The 26533-nt window shown below is 31.8% G+C and overlaps 1 protein-coding gene across 5 annotated transcripts in view; it reads right to left on the bottom strand.

Moving 5' to 3' along the window:
• LOC119767949 (insulin-like receptor) overlaps positions 1 to 26533 on the bottom strand; it is a 263166-nt gene that overhangs the window by 82991 nt on the left and 153642 nt on the right. For all 5 annotated transcript variants that reach the window (XM_038258020.1, XM_038258017.1, XM_038258018.1 and 2 more), the window contains one exon: positions 1114 to 1403. In XM_038258020.1, coding sequence (XP_038113948.1) covers positions 1114 to 1403 — 290 coding nt within the window. The remainder of the gene's footprint in view (positions 1 to 1113; positions 1404 to 26533) is intronic.

Genomic DNA, 26533 nt, shown 5'->3' with positions numbered 1-26533 from the left:
TTTGTAGAATTTTTAGAAGTTGTAGAATTTTGTGAAATTTGTAGAATTTGAAGAATTTGTAGAATTTGTAGAATTTGTAGAATTTGTAGAATTTGTAGAATTTGTAGAATTTGTAGAATATGTAGAATTTGTCAAATTTGTAGAATTTTTAGAATTTGTAGAATTTGTGGAATTTGCTGAATTTGAAGAATTAGTAGCATTTGTAGAATTAGTAGAATTTGTAGAATTTGTAGAAATATTAAGAATTTGTAGAATTTGTACAATTAGTAGAATTTGTAGAATTTGTAGAATTTGTAGAATTTGTAGAATTTGTAGAATTTGTAGAATTTGTAGAATTTGTTGAATTGTAGAATTTGTAGAATTTGTAGAATTTGTAGAATTTGTAGAATTTGTAGAATATGTAGAATTTGTAGAATTTGTAAAATTTGTAGAATTTGTAGAATTTGTAAAATTTGTAGAATTTGTAGAATTTGTAGAATTTGTAGAATTTGTAGAATTTGTAGAATTTGTAGAATTTGTAGAATTTGTAGAATTTGTAGAATTTGTAGAATTTGTATAATTTGTACAATTTGTACAATTTGTACAATTCGTAAAATTTGTTGAATTTGTAGAGTTTGTAAAATTCATAAATTCTGAATCTATGTAGACTTTGAATCCAAATCAAGACTGAAGCTGAAATCAGTGAAATTCCATGTCGCATTTTTGCGAAGACCAAATTTTCCTCTACATTAGCTATGGACCCAATTTGCCGCCGATATTTTTAGCCAGCTTTCAACAAATTCAGTCATCAAAAGGTGTCTTCAATTCGCGCCGCACACCAAACTCGACCAACTGTTGCAAAAAGTTAATTGAAACACTATCCAGCAGAAATTCGCGCGCGCAGATTTTAATCCATATTTATGGCTTTTGGGTTTTGCTTTTCAACAGGTGAGAAAACTCATTTACGGTTGACACAAAGCTCTGGGCTGGGAAGATCCAATAAATCACCGGACAATTAAACTTTCAAAGCAAAAGTCTCGTTTGACCGCGACCAAAAAAAAAGTATAAATCATTCGCTGCCGGCGAAATCTCGGCCAGACAATCTCTGGACTTGCTTTGCGGCGGTCCACCTACCTCGATGTGCATCAACTCGTAGATGACGATGGCGTAGTTGGTGACCAGCTTCTTGCCCCGGATCACGGTCAGGTTGGGGAACAGCTTCTGGAGCGTTCGCAGCCCGTTAACCCGGAACAGCAGCAGGTACTCGGTGATCTCCGTCAGCAGGGGAAAGGTATAGTTTTCGAAGCTGGCCTCGGTGTACTTGTCGATGAGGAGGATGTGCACGAAGCCCTCCACCACGACGCAGTCCTTGAGCCGTTCCAGGTTCGTGGGCGAGTTCCGGACGTCGACGCTGCCGCACACTTCTGCGAATTCGGGAGAGAAAAGGGAAATCGTTAGTTGCAGTGGATTAACAATAAATAAACATGATACTAGAACTGGAAATAAAACATAGAATTCAACATTAAATCCGCAAGTTGCAAATGCTGACTTTTTCAGCACGATTCGACTCTGCCGAGCTGAATACATATGACGAGTGCTGAAAAAATCGAGTTTTGCAACACCATTTGAATTAAATTTCCCCAGTGAGACGTTTGTTTCCCGACTAGAATGTCATTTGCCGTCAAGATATGTACCAAACTCCAAACATGTGAAACTTCAAGTGTTGAAATTATGAACTTTTTTAGTTCTTTTATTTTCAGTGAATTCTAATTTTTAATTTTCGATTTATGTCATTAAACTTGAAGCAATCAACAATGCTTCAAATTCTAAGAAAAACGGTCAACAAAGAAAAGGTGTCATTCTGGAACGCTATCTCTCAAACTCAAATAAAGTGACTACTACTCACTTCTACCACTACTAAAAGCCACTAAATAATACTACCACCACAAATAAAGAGAGCAAGTAGCGTCGTTATCTCCGCGCTACTATTCTGACAAACTAAAACTCAAAGAACCGTCTCAAATTTCCACACACACACACACACACACACACACACACACACACACACACACACGTCAAAGTGATGTGTGATATTTCTTCGTGTTTTTTAGGTCAAGACCCGATTGTAGTTCTGGTGACGACGCCCGACGTTTTGTCAGTTTCGGGATCGATGTAGGGGAGATTTGCTAGTTTGTGAACGTTCAAGTTTTTTTTTTTTTTTTTTTGAATTTTTAGTTAATAAACATCAAAATATATTTTTAATCCAACAAAATAAAAAAAACACGCTTTTTACAAAATTTAGAAATAATTAATATTGAAACATTTTTTTTATGAATAACAAATAGAAAAATAATGTTAGAAGATGACTTCCTTACATAAATGAACAATAACAGTAAAGTTTTTTGATAATTTTGCATTGAAAACATCTTTCAACATTACAACCTTATTTCCAATGCTATAAAAAAACAACATTCCAACCATTCAAGCTTCCAAACCCCCTTATCTCGGAATCAATTGCATCATTGGGACCCTTATCATCAAACACACGCTCCTATTTTGATTCACATAACGCGTCAACAACATTCAAGAAGAAAAAAAACAGTAAAAAATCCCACCGTCTTTGGAATTCAGAGCTCCACCGAACTTGGTCCCACTATCAGTTGCTCAGGGAAAAACACACATATTTACGGCACTTTTGCCACTGCTTCTTCTTCGAACTTCTTCTTCTTCCCGCCGCGATCAGGGTGGCGCCTCAATTCCCCCACCACCCCCCCTCCCCACAGGTGTGACTGTATTTGTGTGTACCAAACAGTGTTATGAAAGTGACGTTGGCGCTGCACATTACTGCTCATCAAAACAAAAATGGTGCACGAATCAAAAAGGAAAACAAAATACCCCAAGAGGAGGTAAACAGCTCCAGTTGGGTACTTGAAAACAACAAACGGCAAAGGCGAAACTCATACATACTTAAATTTACAGCAAGTACAGGGGTCACAAATAAGCTAATATTTTGATGATCGACCCTTTAGTGACCAAAGGAGTTAAAAATCGTGTGATTTGGAAATTTCCTTGAAATTCCATGAACTTTCTGTCAGCGTTCATTTCCGAAAGCGAAATTTGATCACTCACACACAGCGCCTACCACGATCGTCATTGCTTGGTGAACGTGTAAACACAAAGAGAAAACGAACGAAAATTGAGCACCACCTCACCGCAAGCTGTCACCCGAACGTGCTCTTTCTCTCGTTTTTCGTTTCTCTCTTCGTTGTGTTTGCTGCGTGGTAGCAGTCAGTCATTTGAATGCGATCATTTGGAGAGGTGATCGAAATCTCGGTAGAATGTCAAACGACCGTTCTCTGAGCGGATGGATTTCTAGAGGGAGCTTCACGATTGAGTGCGTGAAAGAGTAGAAATAGAATGTCAAAATTAGGTTGTCGTGGTGAAGACGATTGAAGTGTTCTGTAACCTATCACCAACAAAGGCGATATTTCTTAAGCATTGGTCCGGATGCGATAATCCGAAGGTTTTTTTCTTCGTGCATTTAGCTGAAAACAATTGAAAATGCATTCCCCAGCGTTTTCAACACAACGGGTTAGTTAATTTTTTTTGACTTTATAAGAATTTTTAGTTGTTGAGTACTGAAAAAAGGTTTTTCCGCAAAAAAATATTTTTGAAAACTAGTTAGGTCGTTGCAAATAGTTTTTGAATTTTATGGCATGGTATTAACATTTGAATGGAAAAAATGTTTTAAAATGCCTTTGACACCTGCCCAGTTGTTTTAAAATCATTAGTTTTCAAAATATCTAAGTATTGAAGAGATTTTATATTTTCGCCGAAAAAAAACTTTTTGCGGTGTTGTACATTGGAATTCCTCAAAAATTTAAAATATTTTTGATACATCTCAGACATGCTAAATATGACTTAAAACGCGGGAAAATGCATTTAAAATTGTTTTCAGTTGATATATATAAAAATATTGAAGTTTTTTGAAAAAAAAAAAATTTTGCCCCCTGATTTTTCGGAGCGAAGGGGGGGGCGACATAAACTTTGAAAAATATTTGCAACGGCCTTATTGTAAGGCTGGATTTTCATGGATTGTGCAACGACATCGAGAGCACGAGCATCGAACCAACTCGATGCTCGTGGCTTGCGTTACTTCATTTAGCTTAGACACAACCCCAAAATCGACTTTCCGGAATAAGGAACACTTGCATGCAAGTTAACGAAGGATGGACAGATGACAGATTCAAACGTAAACAAAGCAGCATTGCGTGGCGATTGGAATTCCAGAGCAACTTTTGAAATAAGCTGATGTTGTTCAATATATCTTTTTCAAAAAGGCGTATGATTAGACTAGCACATAATTTAATTAAATAAAACCTTTTGCCTCATGTTCGTTGCGAAAAATCATGCAAAAAAGATGAGAGATAATTGAGGTTTTGCAGCGCGACTGTGTTTCAAATGTAGGTGGCGCCAAAATGAGGTTACTTGCCAAAAATCGTATTTCTTTCTGCTGGACTGAAGAACAAAATTGCTTATTTCTCATGGTTCCCTGCATCAATCTTAATGAAACTGGTTGCAAAAGACGAGAACATTTTTTGGGCGCGCAGAAATATTTGACTTTTTCTAAAAAAAAAACATGTTTTGGAACACTTAAAATTATTTTCCCCGTTTATATTAATGAAATAAACAGTTTTATAATTGATAACAGATGTGTTTACGTATATTCAACAATTTTTTTATTGATTTTTGACAGACTTTCTTACCAAATAGTCCAAATTACTATCTTTTTCTAAATTTACAGTTTACTCATAGAAAAATCAAACAAATATTGGAAAGTTGTACACCAAATTGTTGGAAATATTTTTTCTCATCCGAATCCGGCATAAGTTTAATAAAAATGTTGATTATGAAGGAAAAAACACATTTTTTTCAAAAAAAAAATCATAGGTTTACGCTATTTGTTCATTGGTGGCGACATGTGTCTTTTAGCTTAGCTGCAAATTCTCTATAGAGTGGACTAAAAATTGGAAAAATTTTAGGAATTTCAAAAAATTAAGTAATTTAACAAATTTTAGAAATTAAAAAAAAATAATTCAAGAAATATGAGAAATTAAAGAAATTAAAAGAGTAAAGAAATTTAAGGAATTCAAAGAATTAAGGAAATTTTAGAAATTTTTAAAAAATTAAGAAATTTTCGAAATTTTAGAAATTATAGAAACTATAGAAATTATAAAAATTCTAAAAATCTTAGAAAATTTAGAAATTTTAAAATTTTTAGAAATTTTAGAAATTATAGAAATTTTAGAAATTATAGAAATTTTAGAAATTTTAAAAATTTTAGAAATTTTAGAAATTTTAGAAATTTTAGAAATTTTAGAAATTTTAGAAATTTTAGAAATTTTAGAAATTTTAGAAATTTTAGAAATTTTAGAAATTTTAGAAATTTTAGAAATTTTAGAAATTTTAGAAATTTTAGAAATTTTAGAAATTTTAGAAATTTTAGAAATTTTAGAAATTTTAGAAATTTTAGAAATTTTAGAAATTTTAGAAATTTTAGAAATTTTAGAAATTTTAGAAATTTTAGAAATTTTAGAAATTTTAGAAATTTTAGAAATTTTAGAAATTTTAGAAATTTTAGAAATTTTAGAAATTTTAGAAATTTTAGAAATTTTAGAAATTTTAGAAATTTTAGAAATTTTAGAAATTTTAGAAATTTTAGAAATTTTAGAAATTTTAAATTTTAGAAATTTTAGAAATTTTAGAATTTTAGAAATTTTAGAAATTTTAGAAATTTTAGAAATTTTAGAAATTTTAGAAATTTTAGAAATTTTAGAAATTTTAGAAATTTTAGAAATTTTTGAAATTTTTGAAATTTTAGAAATTTTAGAAATTTTTGAAATTTTTGAAATTTTAGAAATTTTAGAAATTTTAGAAATTTTAGAAATTTTAGTAATTTTAGTAATTTTAGAAATTTTAGAAATTTTAGAAATTTTAGAAATTTTAGAAGTTTTAGAAATTTCAGAAATTTCAGAAATTTTAGAAATTTTAGAAATTTTAGAAATTTTAGAAATTTTAGAAATTTTAGAAATTTTAGAAATTTTAGAAATTTTAGAAATTTTAGAAATTTTAGAAATTTTAGAAATTTTAGAAATTTTAGAAATTTTAGAAATTTTAGAAATTTTAGAAATTTTAGAAATTTTAGAAATTTTAGAAATTTTAGAAATTTTAGAAATTTTAGAAATTTTAGAAATTTTAGAAATTTTAGAAATTTTAGAAATTTTAGAAATTTTAGAAATTTTAGAAATTTTAGAAATTTTAGAAATTTTAGAAATTTTAGACATTTTAGAAACTTTAGAAATTTTAGAAATTTTAGAAATTTTAGAAATTTTAGAAATTTTAGAAATTTTAGAAATTTTAGAAATTTTAGAAATTTTAGAAATTTTAGAAATTTTAGAAATTTTAGAAATTTTAAAAATTTTAGAAATTTTAGAAATTTTAGAAATTTTAGAAATTTTAGACATTTTAGAAATTTTAGAAATTTTAGAAATTTTAGAAATTTTAGATATTTTAGAAATTTTAGAAATTTTATAAATTTTAGAAATTTTATAAATTTTAGAAATTTTAGAAATTTTAGAAATTTAAGAAATTTAAGAAATTTAAAATATTGAAGAAATTTAATTTTTTTTAACAAATTTTAAAAATTTAAGAAATTTAAGAAATTTAAGATATTCAGGTAATTATAAATATTAAGAAATTAAAGGAATTGAAGAAATTAAAGTAAGTAAAGACATATTATATATTTTTTATATTTTAGAAATTATAAAATTTTTAGAAAACTTTCAAATTTTAGAAAACTTTGAAATTTTAGAATACTTTGAAATTTTAAAAAACTTTGTAAATTTATAAGTTCAAGAAAATTTTGGAATTTAAGAAATTTAAGCAAAATTTAGGCAAGCAATCCGTCCACGGCACGGCACGGTGCACGGCATCCTCCTGCAAAACAATGCCCAGAAATCCGGCCACCGGTGGACAGATTCCTCCTGCAAAACAATGCCCCGAAATCCAACCACCGGTGGACTAGTTCCTCTTGTCAACTTGGCCAGGCAATCCGTCCACCGGTGGACGGATTCCTCCTGCAAAACAATGCCCTGAAATTCGTCCACCGGTGGACGGATTCCTCCTGCAAAACAATGCACCGAAATCCAACCACCGGTGGACGGATTTCTCCGGTAAAACAATGCTCCGAAATCCAACCACCGGTGGACGGATTCCTCCTGCAAAACAATGTTCACCATTTCACCATGCAAAATCAGCTATTTTGATTGTTGACAAGGTCTGGTTTGACAGATAGATTTGTTTCGTCAAGTTTCATTCCCATCCCGTACCAAGCGTTTCAAAGCGTTATTTAGGTTTGTGTCTAGGGTGCCGCTGAGGTAGCAAAAAGGCACTGAACGAGCATCGAGTTTCAATGCACGGACATTTTAGTAAAGCATGGTCGTGAGTATGCTTTCGATGTCAGTCGTCTAAAGATGCTCGTGCATCGAAAATGAAAAGTCGGAAAATCGCATTTTCGCAACTTTCCGGCGATGGGTATGGGTTTGTTTGTGCTTATACAACCATAAAATATCAATCCAAACCATTTTGCGATTTAACCTGATTGATAAAATTGAGTTTTCGGCAAAATATGACCACGAGCATCGAAAGCCGTTTTCGATGTCGGTCATCGAAAAATCCATGAAAATCCACCCTAAGCCGTAAACAGTACTGGTGCCTTTTTGCATTGAAATGTTCAAATTCTCGTTTGTTATTTCAAATTTTATATTTTTATATTTATTAGATTATTTTTTTGTTTCATCTGCTTTCTTTATCATTAACGACTATTCGATTTTATCTTAACCTGACGATATGTTCTGTGTTGACTGTGTATTTGATGTTAAAAATACAAAACTTAAAATATTTTTTTTGTTAATTAATTATTTGAATCATTGAGATAACAGAATTTTGGATAATCGGTACATCATTTCTGGAGTTTTGTTTTTAAGTCCAATAAACAAAATTTTTAGTTTTTGCTTTTTGTTTGTTTTTTAATACCCCTGACTCAAGGCGGTTTTAAAAACACCCAAAAAGCAAAAACTGGAATTTTGATATCTTTTTTCAAAAAAAAACTCCAGATTTGTCTTTTATCAGAACTGGAATTTTTTTTTTTTTTTGGTAAAGTTTTGATCACACTTTTAAATATTCATATCCCATAATCTCTAAAGTGCCTTTTTATTTCAAAATTTGATTTAAAGAAAAGTCTGCAATGTATCATGTCCATAAGCAATCTTTTAAAATATAATTTAATTTGCCAAGGAGAAGTACCTTAGTATTTTTTTAAAGCCATATGTTCACTTATTAAGGGGCTACGTACATGTAGAAAATCAACCCCTTAACTATTTTCAATAATTTATTTCGCCCCTTGAGGTAAACTATTAACCCTCTATTGCCCAATTATTTTTTTAAATTTTTATTTTTCCCCTGTTCAGGAAGTCATTTTGATCAACTTCTGTTATACGAAAAACTCTGCTTCTCTTGTTTTATTTTTAGTATTTTAATTAGCATTTATCTTGTTAAGTTTTTGGTACATTTTGCTTATCTATTTTTTCACATTTTTGCAGTCAATTTGAATTTTTTGGCTCTTTTATCACATTTCCTGCTATATAATGGCACCATCATCATTTAAATTGTAAAACAAAAATGTATAAAGGCATAGTCCGGGACATTACAAAAATTACTGCATACTTCTTTTTACTGAAAACATAGTAAATGTTGGTAAAAAAACAGCCAAAGTTGACCCCTAAAAAATACATTTTTATAAGCATTGGCAAAGTCACGTAAAACAAGTTTAACTTCCAACCCTAAAATATTCTAAAATTTTAAGAGTTTTTTCTTCCAATGCTTTTTAAAAATCAAAAATTGGTTGAAAAAATTATTTCTGGCGATTTTTTAGATCGAAGCCTTTCTAGAGGCGGGGTTAGGTCGTAGATAAAAATTGATTTTTTTTTCTTTTTTCTTTAATAAATTTTAAAAATCATACGAAATTCCAATTCGTTTGATATCCACATTACAAATTATAAATATTTGATATTTTCAAAAAAATACGGTATTTTGTGAAAATTTTAGTATTTTCCACAACACTCTTTTAACGTGGAAAAGCAAACTGAATTTCGCTTCGTTTGATACCCATATTGCAAAATTTGTAAATTTGAGTATTTTTGAAAAATTTATTTGTGAAAATTTGACTATTTTTTCCAAACAACTATAATGAAGTGAAAAAGCGTACAAAATTTTGCTTCGTTTGATACCCATATTGTAAATTTTGTAAATTTTTGAAACTTACTACATATTCAAAAAATATATTCTTAGTGAAAGCATTGAAATATTAACATGATATGGTTGAATTCATCGATTTCAGAGAGATTTTGAAAATAAGTTATTGTACATTAACGGCGATAAGATTACCGCTGATAGAATTATCAAAATAAAGATAGCTATAACGATAGATTATCGTTATCGATGATATTATCGACGATAAATTTATCGAATAACAAACTTGGTTTTGACTATCAATATACAGTATGTAAAAAAAGTATTTACACCCCTTGGGCACTATGCACATTTTGTGATGAAACATGTAAACAATTAAATGTTGACATAAACCTAGTACTACGTTTTGTTCAGAAACTCATGCCGAACATTTTGCTGCAAAAAGCTCATGAAAATATGTTTTCTATAAAGTTATATAACAAATACTATTACAAAAATAAAAGGTGCAAAAGTTTGTACACCTTTCGAAAAATTAACATAAATAATGTTATTTGTTGACAAATCACCATAAATCCAGTCTCCCAACTCCAAATAGGCATCCTTGACTGAAAAATAATTTGGATTGAATATAAAGTTTACTAATTACTTAGTATAAAAGTTTATATAACTCTGGAAATTCTAAATAAAACTTATCTAAACTTAATTTTGCAAACTTTCAATTTAACTAAATGTCAATATATTACCATAGAATTGCTAAATAAACATTCTGGAGAGGGTATAACACCGTTTTGGGGTCTTTGTATCGCTAGAATAGATTTTCGTTGGAATTTCGTACCCCGGAATTACGTCGTCGGAAAATCCGCCGGCATTCGAACCGGTCCACAATTAACAAGTCAACCTATGTGGCATCGGAAAGGGCATAATTTCCGATCTTTTGATACCAGACATCTAGGTTTTCTATAAAACCCACGTTTTTAAATACCTAGGCAAAAACGTTGTTATAGTTTCGTTTGAGCAATCTGCCAAAAATGTATGGAATTTCGTAATTTTTGTTCTCGTGGATCAAACTTACTTTTGCCCAGGTATTTAAAAACGTGGGTTTTATAGAAAACCTAGATGTATGGGTATCAAAAGATCGGAAATTTTATGCCCTTTCCGATGCCACATAGGTTAACTTGTGAATTGTGGACCGGTTCGGATGCCGGCGGATTTTTCGACGACGTAATTCCGGGTTGGTACGAAATTCCAACGAAAAATCTATTCTAGCGATACAAAGACCCCAAAATGGTGTTATACCCACTCCAAAATGTTTATTTAGCAATTCTATGGTAATATATTGACATTTAGTTAAATTGAAAGTTTGCAAAATAAAGTTTAGATAAGTTTTATATAGAATTTCCAGAGTTATATAAACTTTTATACTAAGTAATTAGTAAACTTTATAATCAATCCAAATTATTTTTTTAATCAGTCAAGGATGCCTATTTGGAGTTGGGAGACAGGATTTATGGTGATTTGTCAACAAATAACTTTATTTATGTTAATTTTTCGAAAGGTGTACAAACTTTTTTGCACCATTTTTATTTGTAATAGTATTTGTTATATAACTTTTTATAGAAAACATCTTTTCATGAGCTTTTTGCAGCAAAATTTTCGGCATGAGTTTCTGAACAAAACGTAGTACTAAGTTTATGTCAACATTAAATTGTTTACATGTTTCATCACAAAATGTGCATAGTGCCCAAGGGGTGTAAATACTTTTTTTACATACTGTAAAATAATTTAAATCATTTACAGAAAAGATTTGCAGTATTGTTCAACAAAAATCCCTAATTTCATTTCAAAATTCTTTCAGCAAAATTCCAGTTTGATAAAAGTTACACTTTCTCAAAATTTTGTTGCCGGCCACAGGGAATGGTTTATGGTTTCTGAAATTCCTTCTTTTTTTGGATTTGAAGATAGATATTTAAAAGATTAAATTATTTGAAATCAAATGGAACAGTTTATTTATAAAAAAAAAAGAAGTTTATAGAGATTGAACCTTCTTTTTATATTATTTAGAAATTTGATGATTTGAAGTTTGAAAAATTTTAAGTTTGAAAGATTTGAAGATTATTTGAGTATTTTTTAATTAGTTTGTCCATGTAATTTTCCATACAAATTCGACAGCTGTCCATACAAAAATGATGTATAAAAATTCAAAAATCTGTATCTTTTGAACGATTTTTTATCAATTTGGTGTCTTCGGCAAAGTTCTAACTATGGATAAGGATTGCACTAAAAAAACTGATACACGGTTAAAAAAATGGTGATTTTTAATTTCACGTTTTGTCATTTAAACTTGATTTGCCAAAAAGCACTATTTTTAATTTATTTTTATTTTTGATGTTTTAGGAGACATCAAACTTTTCAGAAATTTTCAGAATGTGCAAAAAATCTTCGATCGAGTTATGAATTTTTGAATCAAAACTGATTTTTTTCTTTTCAAAAAAATGAATAATTGGTCGCAAACCTATTTCAATTTCATTTTTCGATATAAAATCAAATTTGCATTCAAAAAGTACTTAAGTGAAATTTTGATAAAGTGAATCGTTTTCAACTTATAGTCATTTTCAGTAAGTTTTTTAAATAGTCGAATTTATTTATTTTTTAAATAAGTGCCCATGTTTGCCCACATTTGAAAAAAACATTTTGGAAAGGTTGAGAAAATTCTCTATATTATGCTTTTTTGAACTTTGCCAATAAGAATCTTGCTGAGATTTGCAAATATTAAAAACAAACAGGAAAATTGATGTTTTCTTAGTCTCACCAGAAAAAACCCCACCATTGTCTAGTGTCGATATCTCAGCAACCAATGGTCCAAATTTTAATGTAAAAATATAAAACATTCGTGAAATTTTCCGATCTTTTCGAATACAATATTTAGTTTTTTTTAGTCAAGACAAACATTTCAAAAGAGTCAGACATTCAATATTACGCCTTTTTGAATTGTAAGTCTTTGTCTAAAAAAATGAAAATATTGTTTTCGAAAAGATTGAACAATTTCAAGATTGAATTGGATTTCAATTGAAAAATTTCAGCTTACAAAAATTAAAATTAAAAAAGAATGGTCTATTTTGGTAAATGGCATCGACATTTGTCTCTTTTCTGACCAGTAGTGTTAGATCCAAGTTATATCACTCCATAACCAAATATTTTCGCAATTAGATTTAACACAGATTGCATTTTTGTTTGACAATTTGACCCGTTGCAAATTTAAGGTTACCTAATATGAAAAATTACAGCCGGAATTAAAGTTTCAGAAATTTGTTCGTGGTTTATAATTTTATTTGAACATTCTATAATTATAAATTTGAGGAACCGAAAGGGTTACGCAACTTCGACTATTTTCCCCTGTTTTCGTGTATTTCAAAAGTGTATACATGAGGCCACAATAACATCGCCCAAGCCAAACCTTCCCTATTTACGAACGCCTTCGGAGGCGAGTCCCATCCCGCTGATAAGAGAACCGGCGTGGCACCCCTTAAGCAACACCCCGCACCCATCCAGCGTCTGATTTGTGAGCTAGAAGGAGGCTTTGCTTTCCTCCAAAAAAAAAGATGTATGCGCCTGTCAAATTCATCAAGTTGGCCTCGTCGACTGCACCCATTCAAAAGGGAGGAGGAGGAAAAAACGAAACGAAACGCAAACCAAACGGTTCTTGCGTGGTGAATGAAAGCCAAGCAGGCCACGAGATTCATTCATGAGTTTTTTTACGAAAGAGAGCAGCGAGCCCTTTCGGGTGTGTGAGTGGTGTACTATGTGTGTGACCACCTGACCTTTTTTTTTTTTTTGGTTTTGTTCCGTTTGGGGAAAGTGCTGAGACAGATAGTGGAGTCGATTGGGGCTTTTTGAGGTAGAGGAAGACTTGAGCAAGGGGGCAACTTCCTTTCAAAGTTTACTTTGGGGCCCATCGAGCCGACTAGGAGAGACTAGTAAAGAGTGAAATTGTCTCGTAATGATTTTTTAGAAAAATTAAAAACTTAAACTAGCAGCACTGCCATCAATACAACAAGAAATCAAAATTTCTACCAAATCATCAATCTCTTCCGCGGGGTTCTCGAAACGTGATCCTTATGAATGAATTCTCATTCACCGTTGCACTTTTTTTTTATTTCTGCCAACTCAATGCACTCGTGCAGCGTAGAATTGCACACCTTCAATTTTTTGCACATTTTTGTTCACACACCTTCAACCGACGCAATAAGCGTGTAAAATTCGAGTGGTTTCTTGAACCAGGATTTGCTCCGCGATCATCACCGCGACGGCCCATAAAGTTCTGACGTAATTTCAGAATGATACACTCTGGCTGCCTGAAAAGAGCTCGTTCACCCTGGTCACGTTTTCGCAATTATTTGTTCGCACAACTCCCGCACCGGTAGCGCCACCGATTGCCGTTGAGATTTCTGCTTGATTTTCTGGACACAAGCCGGATCATCGAGGACGGACGGATCTTGAGTGAGGGTGAGTATCGAATCGGTAGCGGATCTGGTTTAGAATTCCGGGATGAAGAGGTAATAAAAAGCATTATCTTCCTTCAATTTTGAAATCAATTCTATGGAAATAAGGTAAACAAAATTCCTCACATTGTGAAGAAAATTGTTTGCAAAAAAAACACTAAAAATCTGAAGTCGATATTCAATTGGGCAACATTTAAGAACATGTATGATCAAGAGTTGCCAGTTATGGCTGGACTTGTAGATCATACATTTACGTACAAATTTTGTTAAACAAGGACATATTGAATAAGTGTAATTAAATGGAAGTATTTTGACCCTCAAGGTTTTGCTTCGACGAGGACACTGTGAAAATCGCTGCTTCTGATCATGCAAAAGCATGCACATCACCTTTGTGAGAAAAAGCATGTAATATTGCATGAGAAAACGTGTACACAAAAAGCATGTACGCAAGAGAAAAAAAAGATTTCGCACACTCCAAAAACAACATCAATATGGTGAGCGTCATCTCCATTTTTGGGGTGTGCGAAATCTTTTTTTTTTCTTGCATACATGCTTTTTGTGTACACGTTTTCTCACGCAATATTACATGCTTTTTCTCACAAAGGTGATGTGCATGCTTTTACATGCGATTTTACACGAAATTTTATTACTGTGTAGATAGTGTTTTCCAAAAAAAATCAATGGCATTTTAAAGATATGTAATTACGATTCTCGAAGCTAAACCTTAAGATAGAGAAAAAATTCGAGTAACAGAGACTTTAATTTTGTTTTCTTTTTCAATTGGATTTGGTGTACAGTTCAGACTTGATTATTCGAAATTTCAATTATTTGATGGTTTGTATACGAATGAGATAATCGAATCATGATCAAATTATAGTCCTGCGATCCCATTTGAGTGAATTTTGAATGGCCAATTAAATTATTAAATGCCTTTTTTCGAAACAGTCCAGACTCGGTTATCTGAAGTTTTGATTATCTGAATTTTCGATTATCCGAAGTTCGATTATCCGAAGGTTTATATGGGACTTCGGATATTCAAATCATGAACAAAAATGTGTTTTTTCGATTTTTTTATTTTCTTGTTTTTACCATCAAATTTGAGTTCTGCGACCTCATTTTAGTCAAATTTGAATGTTTGATTGCCTTTTAAATTAAAAAATGCATATTTTTTATAATTCATCATCGCCATTTTGGTAGCCATCATGGATTTAAAAATTCTTAATCACTTTAAAGTAGTTTAGGGGTCATAATTAAGCTCAACAATCAAAAATAAGAAAGCGAAAAAAAAATTCGTGATTCGATTATCCGAAGTTTTGATTATCCTAAGTGAAATTTTGCCAAGACCTTCGGATAATCGAGTCTGGACTGTATTTCATCACCACCTGTTTTTCGGCCATATTGAATTTAAATATTCTAAATCACATCAGAGTAGTTGAGGCGTTAAACTCGACAGTTTAAAAAGACTGGGATAATCCAGTCTGGACTGTAAAACAGATTAAAATTTTATGAAAACGTTTGAACCATAAAAAAAAAATTTGCAAAATTTAGTGAAAGAAATGTGGTATGACCCCTTAATTATGTTTTAATTTTTCAATGATTCATGATTGCTCAAATACATAAACATTAAGTAGGGGAAAGTGGGGCAAGTGTAACAAGCTAAGGATATGCTCGTCATAACCCATTAAAAACGTGAAAAATTTGTCGGATTTTTTTATAATCATCTTATTCCAGGTCTTGACTAAGACTTTGATAGAACAGATTTTTAAAAAATCCAGTTTTTGACTGTAAAAAACTGATTTTAAAATTTTTGATTTTCCATGCGTTCTACTCAACTAGTGGGGCAAGACGAACTACCTGTTGGGGCAAGAGAAACAATGCATGAAACAACATGCTAATTTGCTAACAATTGAACTGTTATCACTTAGATACATCAGATTACAATGTATTTGAAACGTTTCTTTCATTTTAGATTAAAAATAATATTTTACTAAAAATTTTATCGTTTTTACAAAAAAATATTACTTAGATGATAAATAGTAAATTTTCATGATATCACTATATTTTGTTTGGAACTTTTTTGTTAACAATTATTCATCAGTTTTTAAGTACTTTTAAGTATTCCTTTCCCAATAAAATATGTTGTTGCAGCAATTCGTATTTTTTTCCATACTTAAAATCTATATGGTACACTTGCCCCACCTGAACAAGATTTTTTTAAAGGTCTCAACAAAAATAACCAAAAATTAAATCATACTTTGTAATAGGTGCAAGTCATTGGTAGGGACACTACTAATCTAGGAAAAATTGCATTTTGAAAAAAATTGCCATAAAACGAATCCTATGCCTTATTTTGTACTTTCCAAATATTATAAGAAAACAAAGGTTTTGAAAAAAACTTCATTAAATCTTATGCTCCGTGGCGTTTACGTCGTTTTGGCGGTTATGTGGTAGTTGACTCAGCTAATTGCATTGCTAGCAACAATTCCTCATACTGGAAATAATCAAAATTGTAAAAATTACGGCCGTACGAGCGATTGTTCCTCTTGCCCCATATGGTCGTCTTGCCCCACCTTCCCCTAAATGTGTTTTAACATTATGGCCACTACAAACCAAGAGATCGCAACAAAAATATCACAAGATAGTTTTGCTACTTACAGCAAAATTCAAAGTTTCAATGAATTTATAAACACTTTTTTCCCAAAATCTTGTGTGAATTGTAAAACAACCGCAATTCTGAATTCCAAAAAAACATGCAAAACATCTGCAAAGCTATTGTCCACGTGGTTGATGGATGGTTCCTTAAAAGATCAATATTTGATTAAAAATCCAAAAGAAAACTAGGAAGTGCATTCTACATAATTTTCGAATGATTTTTTTAAAGTTTTTTGAATGATAATTTCAAATTTAGAAATTTTGTTTTTTTTTGTCAACTGATTTTATTTGTGGAAAAACTTGAAATAAAATTGTTCATTTTTGCGAAATTCCCAAAAAAAAACTTAATTTGAAAATTTCAATGGAAATGGAAGCATACTTGAGCTCATATAAAAATATTTTGATTTTTTATAAAATTGTATTGTTCAGCAACGCAAAAACTTTTTTTTTCTTTACAAAAATAAAATTTTCGTCAATACTTTGAAAATTAGGAAACTTATGATTGCAAAACAACTGAACAGGTGTATTATGCATTTTAAAACATTTTTTTTTTTTTTGTTCAAATGTTGAAGTCGTGGCCCGTAATTTTATTTTTTTTTTAACTTTTTTTTACCTACCCACCACTGAAAAAAAGATACAAGGTAAAACATTGTTTTGGTGATTTTTAATTCCACTTTTTGTCACTTAAACTTGATTTGCGAAAAAAAATACTATTTTTAATGTATTGCTATTTTTTTTATGTTTTAAGGGACATCAAATGCAAACTTCTAAAAATTTCCAGAATGTGCAAAAAAAAATCTTTTGGACCATCCATAAACCACGTGGACACTTTTTTGTAATCTCAGAACCCCCCCCCCCCCTTTCGTGGACAATTTCCAAATAAAATCCATTTCCGGTTTTGGTAGAGAATTGCTCAGCTGTCAAAATTGCATGGAAAATGTTTTCTTTGTTCCTACGGACCCCCCTCCCCCCTCCGCCGAAAAAGATTTAAAATAAACTAATAAAGTTTAAAAAATTAAGAAATTAGCTTATATTCAGCAATGGATGGATGGATGTTACAAAAGGTCGAAAAACATAAGGTCGAAAGTCATAAGGTCGAATGGACAAAAGGTCGAAAGTGGACAAAAGGTCGAATGAACAAATGGTCGAAAGGACAAAAGGTCGAATGTGAAAAAATAAACCTCTCGAAAATCGAAAATCTAACGAACAAATCCGTTTTTAAGAGAGTTTAGGGACCATCCATAAACCGCGTGGACACCTAAGGGGGTGGCGATTGTCCACGCTCCATACAAAAAGATTTTATTTGTATGAAAATTGTCCACGATGGGGGGGGGGGGGTTGAGATTTCCAATAAAGTGTCCACGTGGTTTGTGGATGGTCAAATAATCCACCTTTTAGTAATGAACTTTTTTTTAAATTGAACAGAATAAATTCCAAAACTTTTTTGAGAAGTTATCCATTCCCTAAAGAAATATTACTTCATGTAATAATATTGTAAATTATCCTATTCTTTCAAACATGAGCAATTCTTTAAAAAAAAGTTCGACAGCTAAAATATTTTAAATGTTAATTTTTATTTAAAAAAAACAAACAACCTATTCTTGATTGTCATAGTATTTTTGTGAGTTTTCCCATTCTTTCAAACATGAGCAGTTCTTTGAAAAGAAAGTGCGATATCTAAAATATTGTTAGGTTTATTTTTAATAAGTAGCCTTTTCATGACAAGTTTTTTCATTCTTTCAAATATGAACAGCTCTTCAAAAAAAAGTTCAACATATCAAATTTTTTTAAGTTTTTATTTATTTTTCAAACAACTTTTTCTTGTCGTAATGTTTCTGTGAATTTAAAAAAAATCAAATATTGGCAGTTTTTTACAAATACTTCTTTAAAAAAATACTTTAAAAGTGTTTATTTTATTCATACAAAATTATAGTTGGAATATCTTAGTAATTTTTTTTAATTCTTTCAAATGTAAACAGTTCCGAAACAAGAAAAAGCCTTGCTTAATAAATTGTTGCAGGTCTTCTATCCTTCATAGTCAAATTAGTTCCTTAGAAAAATCTAACTTCAAAAATATAGCTGCATATATAAAAAAAATCGATCGTATTTATTTTTATTCAGAAGACCTCTAAATTTTCAAGATTTAAAAGTGAAATTAATTTAAACCGTTCAAAACACCTTTCCACAGCTGCTTTTCAATATTGATGCATTTTTTTTTAATTTGTCCTTTTGTTATTTCGACGTTTTGTCCATTCGATCATTTGTCAATTCAATCTTTTGGCATTCGACCTTTTGACCTTGTGTCTTTCGACCTTTTGTCATTCATGCGGAATTACTTTTTTTTTAATGTACAAAAATATCATTCCTGTTTGGAATTTTTTTTAAACATTTTCAATGTTATTTTTGATATGATTAAAAAAGGATTCTAAGAATATTAAATAATAAATTTTAATTCAATAAATATAGTGAAAGCATCAAAAATGCATGTATTTTTAAATTTTATAATATAATTTTGTAGGCCAGGCCTGCCCAACGTCCGGCCCGCGGGCCGGATCCGGCCCGCAAAGCCATTTTATCCGGCCCGCGACGGCTTTTCAAAATAGTTCTATGACTGGCCCTCAACTCAAGGCTTTTCATGAAATATTCAACTAATCAAATAAGTGTATACATTTAAAAAAAAGTTTTTACATAAATTAAAAAAGAAACATTCTGTTTGTTTTTTTTTTTGCTTTTGCAAAAAAAAATGTTGCTGATTCAACGTATTATTTGAATTTTAACTTTTCTTTTTCAAAATCTGAAAAGTAATACTGAAAAGAAAGATCACTGCAAATAATCAAAAAATGCAAAAAATCAGGGAACTAAACTTTTTTTTCTTAAATTTCAATAGTTTTCTAAAATATGAAAAATAACGATTTTTAACTTTTTCGAAATACATTTTTAAACATTTTAATAATTTAGAGTATGTTTAAAATTATTTGGAAATATGTTGTAATAAATTTGAAAACGTAAAAAGTGTGTTTTTTGTAAGGAGATTCAAATCCAAATTTAGTTTTAATAAATTTTATCATGCCTCATTGATTTTTGAAATATATTGCTGTGTTGAAGAAATTAAGCTTTTAAAAAATTTGCTACGACCAATGATTTTTTGATATTTTTTATAGTCAATGATAATAAAACACATTTTTACAGTCATTTTTGTTTTTCTTTCCTAACACCAAGAATCTTATTTGCAATACTGGTTTATTTATTTATTTATTTTTTTACCCTTAAAAGAACCTTTTTAAAATTATATTATGAACAAATATTGTCTTCTTTTTCAACTTTTGCCAAACATTAGCAGGGCCAAAAGGTTGGGCACCCCTGTTGTAGGCATTTCAATCACAAGAATATTCTTTCACATAACTTGAATCCTAGTTCCACATCGCGTTTTTATAAAACAAAGTTCTCCTCCTAATAGCTATTAACTCGAGATTGATCGCATTATTTGTGTTTCTTTTTTTATTTTGCTGCACGATTATGTGACTTGAATTTCAATCCATCTAACCGACACTCGCTAATCCGACCAGTCAACATGAATTAGATACCTGCCTTCGTTCATTTTTTTTCGGGGGTACCTGGATGGACGCAATGCTGACTAGCTCAACTTAGCTGGCAGGTGATTTTATGACGTTTTTCGGTTTATTTATTCGCAGCTTATTTCCCTCTGTTATTTGGCTTGTTCGCGATTTTGAGAAATGACTTGTCTCTTTTTGCTAAATAGTTTCACGCTCGGCTTGCTTTTTGTTTATCTTTTCGCTCAATGCTTAACTAGTCTTTAATTGTTTTATCACCTTTTTTAGCAAATCATTGCAGCAAGTTTTGACAGTTTCCTTTTGTTTTACTTGAAATTAATTTCACATTAAAATGCTTTCGAAAAACAACTCATCACGGGTTAAATTTGTGAGTAACCAACCTTTTTTCTCCCTGCTGGTGCCAGCTCAGCTCAGCTCTCTTCCAAACGTCGACGAGTCATGAATGAACCCTGGTGCTGGCGTGTGTGTGCTATTATTATCATTATTGCCTCTCGTTGTTTTGCTGCTGCTGCTGCTACTTTTGGCTGGTTGTTATTATTATGCAACCGAAGCGAGAAATTAGTCAAGTTTTACCCCATCATCATTCTTCATTTTTCCCCGAAAAAAATAAACCAGCCAGAAATAGATTTATGACGGCGCATCGAAGCGAAAATAAGTTTTCGAATAGTTTAAAATTAGGTCCCAATATAAATACTGACTGCCGCAGCTGGTTTTGGCGTTCTAAGCAGACTTAAAGTTGTTGTTTTTCAGCTCAAATTTAGAATCTCATTTTTCCTCGAAAAACCACTTGTTGTTGTCGTTTGTGGGCACTTTTGATCCGGTTTTGTGCCTGTTATCGCGATATCAGATATCGGAGAGTTTTGGTGGGGGGTTGCGCTCGTGTTGAGTTGTTTTGAAGTTTGAAACGCGGAAATCGTGACGCGACTGAGTCACAACATTTCCGCGGAAAAAAAAGGTCAAAAGTATCGAAAATCTGAAACTGTGGTGCCCTAAGCTGTGACCAAACACGGACTCGGTTGGCGCCTAAGCAGGTCTTATCTCGTTTGGGAATTAAGGCACGGAAAGATTTTGTGAAACCAAATTAATTTGATCACGAAAAAAAAAACGAAAATTTTGAAAAGATAAATCAAAACAATTTCCCTCCGTGCCGTGTCCAGAGAGCTCACTCACTTGTTATTGTCGAAAAACAGAGCAGCGCGGAGTGACACTTTGCGTCATTGTTTAGCAGGACTGACGAATCAACTGACTCTCTCGCTCTGACTAGCATACGAAACGAAGGAAACTGGCGCGTACCAGAGTACCAGATTTAAGTCGCGAGTTGTGAAATTCCTGGCGTGACTTGGTGGACGTATTAACAAACACACAAAACCAACCCGCGTAACTGTCTCTTGGAAGATGATGACGGACTTGAGACTTGCACGGGAAAGTACCGACGACGCAGGTGAGGAATGTTGTGCCCTAGAACTGGTGGTTGCCTAAAGTGGGACAGTTAATGGGGAAATGTCCCTATTTTGGGTCGCAGTAGCCCTATTTCGACCTGAATGACAGGGTTTCGTGGATTCGTACGATTCAAAAGATATTCCTCGTTATTGTTGCATATTGTTATTTGTCGAGATGACCCTTGAGAGATTCAAACGGAAAGAGTTTTATTTCTCATCCTGATCAAGAAAATGTTTGACAGGAAAACCTTAGTCGGTGAAAATATGACCTTAAAAAGGGTTGTTCATGCTAACAAAGTATGGTACTGGTACAACATTAAGGTGAAGCACGAGAGTGGCGTGCGGCTAAAAATTGAAAATGCTTCGAAGTGCTCTGTGTGTGTGCGTGCGCGAGCGCGCACGACGGCCCTACCAAGAGAATGCTAAAAACAGGAAAGTAGATTTGCGTCGCGTCGCTCTGCGGCCCCTGCGTCGTTGCGCTGATGGGTGTTAGGGAATATTTGGCTAAGATGTGCAACGGTCAATGTTGAACAGGGGTCATTCATAAAATAAGTCTAATGTCTTTACAGCAGGGTAGCCTTCTCGGGAAAACAGGGAAACCAGAGGAGAAATCGAGAATTTGATATTACCGGGAGAAAATATTAGTTGAAGTAAGTTGAAAAGTCATTGAAGCTAAAAGGATGACACTAGTGATTGGTACTAGCAGGAGTGGCCGACAGCTATAAGTCAACTTCGTTTTTTAGATTAAAATTAGTCAAACTTCTTTTAAATGAACTCAATATGTTTTTCTTCACTGTAAGAAAATTATTCTAGTTATTATTTATGTGTAATTCACGTTCACTATTTTCCTTATGACACCGTGAGTGACTTTGGCGATCGTTCACGCTCCATGCAAACAATATTATTTTTGTGAAGGAGGGTAGGGGTTTGAAATTTCCAAAATAATTGCCCACGTGGTTTATAGATGGTCCGAATAAGAGCCGGATTATTTTCATCGCATTGCTGATAACTCATCAGGATCAACTCGGATCTTATTGCACCCTCCGACAAAGAATTTCCTACAAGTATCATACTTAGGCGAGACCAGCTCTACCTACCAGCAAAATCTTGAAGCGATGTTTTCCCCATACATTTTTGCAATTACTGATAGATAATGATCAATAAAGCCATGAGAACCAAATTGCATATTTTTACAAATAATCAGAAATAAGTTTTGTTTTTATTTTAAGATAGTCTGGAATAATAAGTACTTCTTCCAAGTTGACAATATAATCAAGATTGATCATGACTTCTATTGGCAAAAATCATTTTATACAAAAATCACTTTTAGGTGGACACAACACAAAAACAATAATTGAATTTTTGTTGGTTTTAAATTTCATTCTTCATCTGAAAAACAAGTTAAAAAAAATGTTACTATATTTTACATATTTCCATAATAATAAGGAATTGGGAAAAAATCGCAGTACTTCTAAATTATTTTGCACCATCTTATGTATAACTCAAAAGATGACATTTTCAGTGATAAAAAGCCTAAAAATGACAATTTATATCTTGAGTCTGCAAAAAACAATATCTGGAGATGAAAAATCTCAAAATTTATGAATTTATTTATTTGAAAAGTATTTTGATACTCAGGCCAGTTTAAGAACATTTTAATTTGATGTAAAGATTGTCCATGTAATTTTTATTTCGACTTCATAGTATTTTTTTTATTTGGCTAAAATTTTGTCTTTGAGTAGTTCTCTACGATTTCGCAAATTTTTCACGATTTTCAAATTTTCAACTTTGTCTATCATTCCCTTTATCAAAAGTAGCCATTTTTCATAAAAAGTTCTATAGTAAAAGTCTACATATGCTGTATCTTTTTTTAGGGGCAAGCTAGCACCATACTCTCTTCGAGAAAGTTTTAAAGCACTTCTGGAGTAACCAAATACGATAATATAAATATAAAATAAAAATATAAAAAAAAGTTTTCCCATACAAATTCCCATAGAAAATTGAACCGCTTTGCTCAGAATGAGGACTAAACTAATCGTTACCAAACTTTGGGGAGTTTTTTTTTTTTCATAAAATTATTTTTATTAGGTCCTTTTCGGTACTGGGACCTGGTTAGGACCGAGTCGGCTTTTGTAATTACAAAAAACTTAATAATTACAGAGGATCTTGTGTGTAAATGTTAGTGGGAGGGAGCCGATTACCCGGGGTTAGTAGGGAAGGGATTGATGTTAAAGACAAGGCGTGGGATGGGAAGGGGATTGTGTAGGGGTCTTGCTTTGGGGAGTTGTTTAGTACCAAAAGGAACTGAAAAATTGCTGTGCTCACTTAATTTGGACAACTTTATTTGTTTTCTATACAACCATATTTCACCCTAATGGGTATACATTTTTGATTTCTTTCGTTTTTATCATTTAAAAATACTTGTTGAAAGAAAAGGATATCTAAAACTAAATGGTTTTGAAAGACTGAGATTATTTTTACAATTTTCATTTTAGGATTTTGCAAACTTTGTGAAATTCTTTAAATTTTATTTCTTCTAAAAAATTCTTCTATTTTTTTCTTTCAATAAAAATAAATTAAAAATTTTAAAATAAAGCATTGATTTTGAAAAGGTAATAAATATATAAAAAAATTGCGTTGGGTTCGTATAAGTCCAAGGAAGGTTCTTACGCCAAAAAATTACAACTTTGGCCACTCTGGAACCGATTCCGGGAAATCTGCAGATTGTATGGGAAAAGTTACGTAAAATCAAATTTTGATCACAGGAGGCTGAATAAGAAAAAAAAGTTAAAAACGTAAACAAACGAAAAAAGGAAGAACGAAGTTTATCGGGTAAGGCCTGTTTTAGATAAAATTTCTTATTCCATAGTTTAGACCATAGGATCATATGACCATAGGACCGATAGAAACTAATTGTTCAATTTACAAAGCTTAGAAATTTCCTCAACAAATTGTATGTTTTCTCGATTGCAAATTAGATTTTGCTTTGAAAAATTAGTATTTGTATTTTTTGTTCAGATTTCGATATTCCCAAAAAAACTCGATTTTTAAAATCATGTCTCCTAAACAAGATTTTGTTAAGTACTTTAGTGAAATTTTGATATGGTCCATAAACCACGTTGACACTTTTTTGTAAATCTCAACCTCCCCCCACCCCCTTTGTGGACGATTGTCCTTTCAAAAAATCTTTTTTGTATCGAGTGTGGACAATCGCCATACACCCCGCCACTAAGTGTTCACGTTGTTTATGGATGGTCCCCAAAGTGCACAATTTTTAGGTAACTTTTTGAAAATAGTCTCAGTCATTCATTCTTTAAAATTAGTACCCATGTTTGCCCACTTTTGAAAAAAAATATTTTTGAAAAGGTGGGAAAATTCTCAATATTTTGCTTTTTTGAACTTTGTTGATACGACCCTTAGGCTTCATCCATAAAGTACGTCACGATAAAATCGGCCACGCTTTTCCTATACCTATAACATGCAATGTCACACTTGCTAGTGACAAAAAGAGAAATTAAAAATCAACAAAAAATGTTTTACCGTGTATAATTTTTATTCACTGTAGTCCTTATCCATACCTACAACTTTGCCAAAGGCACCAAATCGATCAAAAAGGTCGTTCAAAAGATACATAATTTTCATACATCATTTTTGTATGGACAGCTGTCAAATTTGTATGGAAAATTATACGGACAAACTAATGATTATGAATACAAAGAGACGAGTTGTTCCTTTCGTCTCTTTGTATTCATAGTAATGCAATCTGCTAAAACGCTCAACCAAACCACAAACTAATAATGCAAAATGGCTTCTCTGGGCATACCGAAGGCACCTAAAAAGTTTTAGCCGGATTAAAAAATACAAAAAATAAAATTAGAAATCGACCGATTTCGCAGAGAATTGCTCATTTGCGAATTCAAAGAGAACCACAACATTGTCATAAGAAGCAATTTAGCATCATACGTTTTTCACATAAGCCTCAATACAATTTTGCGGCGAAGTCATATAAAGTGGGTACGTAAATATATGAAAATTTGTATCTTGAGATGGACCAACTCATACAGAAGTTGCCCCGACCCCTCTTCGATTTGCGTGAAACATTGTCCTAAGGGTTTTTTCCTGATCACGAATCCTAGGTCCGTTTTTGATATCTCGTGACGGAGGGGCGGTACAACCCCTTCAATTTTTGAACATGCGAAAAAATACATGTTTTTCAATAATTTGCAGCCTGAAAAGGTGATGAGATGGAAATTTGGTGTCATTGTGACTTTTATGTAAAATTGGGGCGTATTTGATGGCGTACTCAGAATTCCGAAAAAAGGCCAATCCATTCTTCGTAACTCAACTGTAAATTTTTTTGAACACGTCATTTTAAGGAAAATTTAATGTTCTTTTCGAATCTACATTAACCCACAACAGTCATTTTTTCATTTAGAGCAAAAATTTCATTTTATAATTTCGTGTTTTTGTAACTTTCAAGTGTTATTTTTAGAGTGTTACATTGTGTTACAAAGCTGTAGAGCAAGCAATTACAAAAAAATATTTATAAACATAAGGAGTTTTCTTGTGATCATCACGAGTTATCGTGATTTTACGAAAAAAGTTTTGAAAATGTTCGAAAATCTAGTGAACTACCATCGGATGATTTTTGTAAAAATGTGTAATGTTACATCAGGAACTGGTAAATTTTTCACACGGTTATGTTGAATTTAATTTTTTTAACTTATTACTAAACATTCCAACACGTAAGCCTCCAAAAAAGTCGGAACGGAAACTTCAACTCGTTGGATCTCGGCCATTGCTCAACCAATTGATACGATTCTTTTTCCAGAAAATTCTTTGTATGTCTAGATGAGTTCCAACTTGTTTTTAATCTCTACAAAACAGTTGGAGCGATGCTTTCGTTGCAGAAATTACAGATTTGTTCGAATCGAGTTCAACAAAATTTTGAAAATGGTTTTTTTAATTTGGTGATTTTTATGTAGTCAAACTCCGATTTTTTTTTTAAATCAAGAAAGGTTAACTCGGTTCATTTTGCACCTCTCGACAGAGTTGTAGGAAATTGAATTTCAATCACCCATAA

This window comes from Culex quinquefasciatus, chromosome 2, assembly GCF_015732765.1.
Source record: "Culex quinquefasciatus strain JHB chromosome 2, VPISU_Cqui_1.0_pri_paternal, whole genome shotgun sequence".
Classification (NCBI taxonomy): domain Eukaryota; kingdom Metazoa; phylum Arthropoda; class Insecta; order Diptera; family Culicidae; genus Culex; species Culex quinquefasciatus.
The sequence above is the reverse complement of the archived record's forward strand: the minus strand, read 5'-3'. Positions and strand labels throughout refer to the sequence as shown.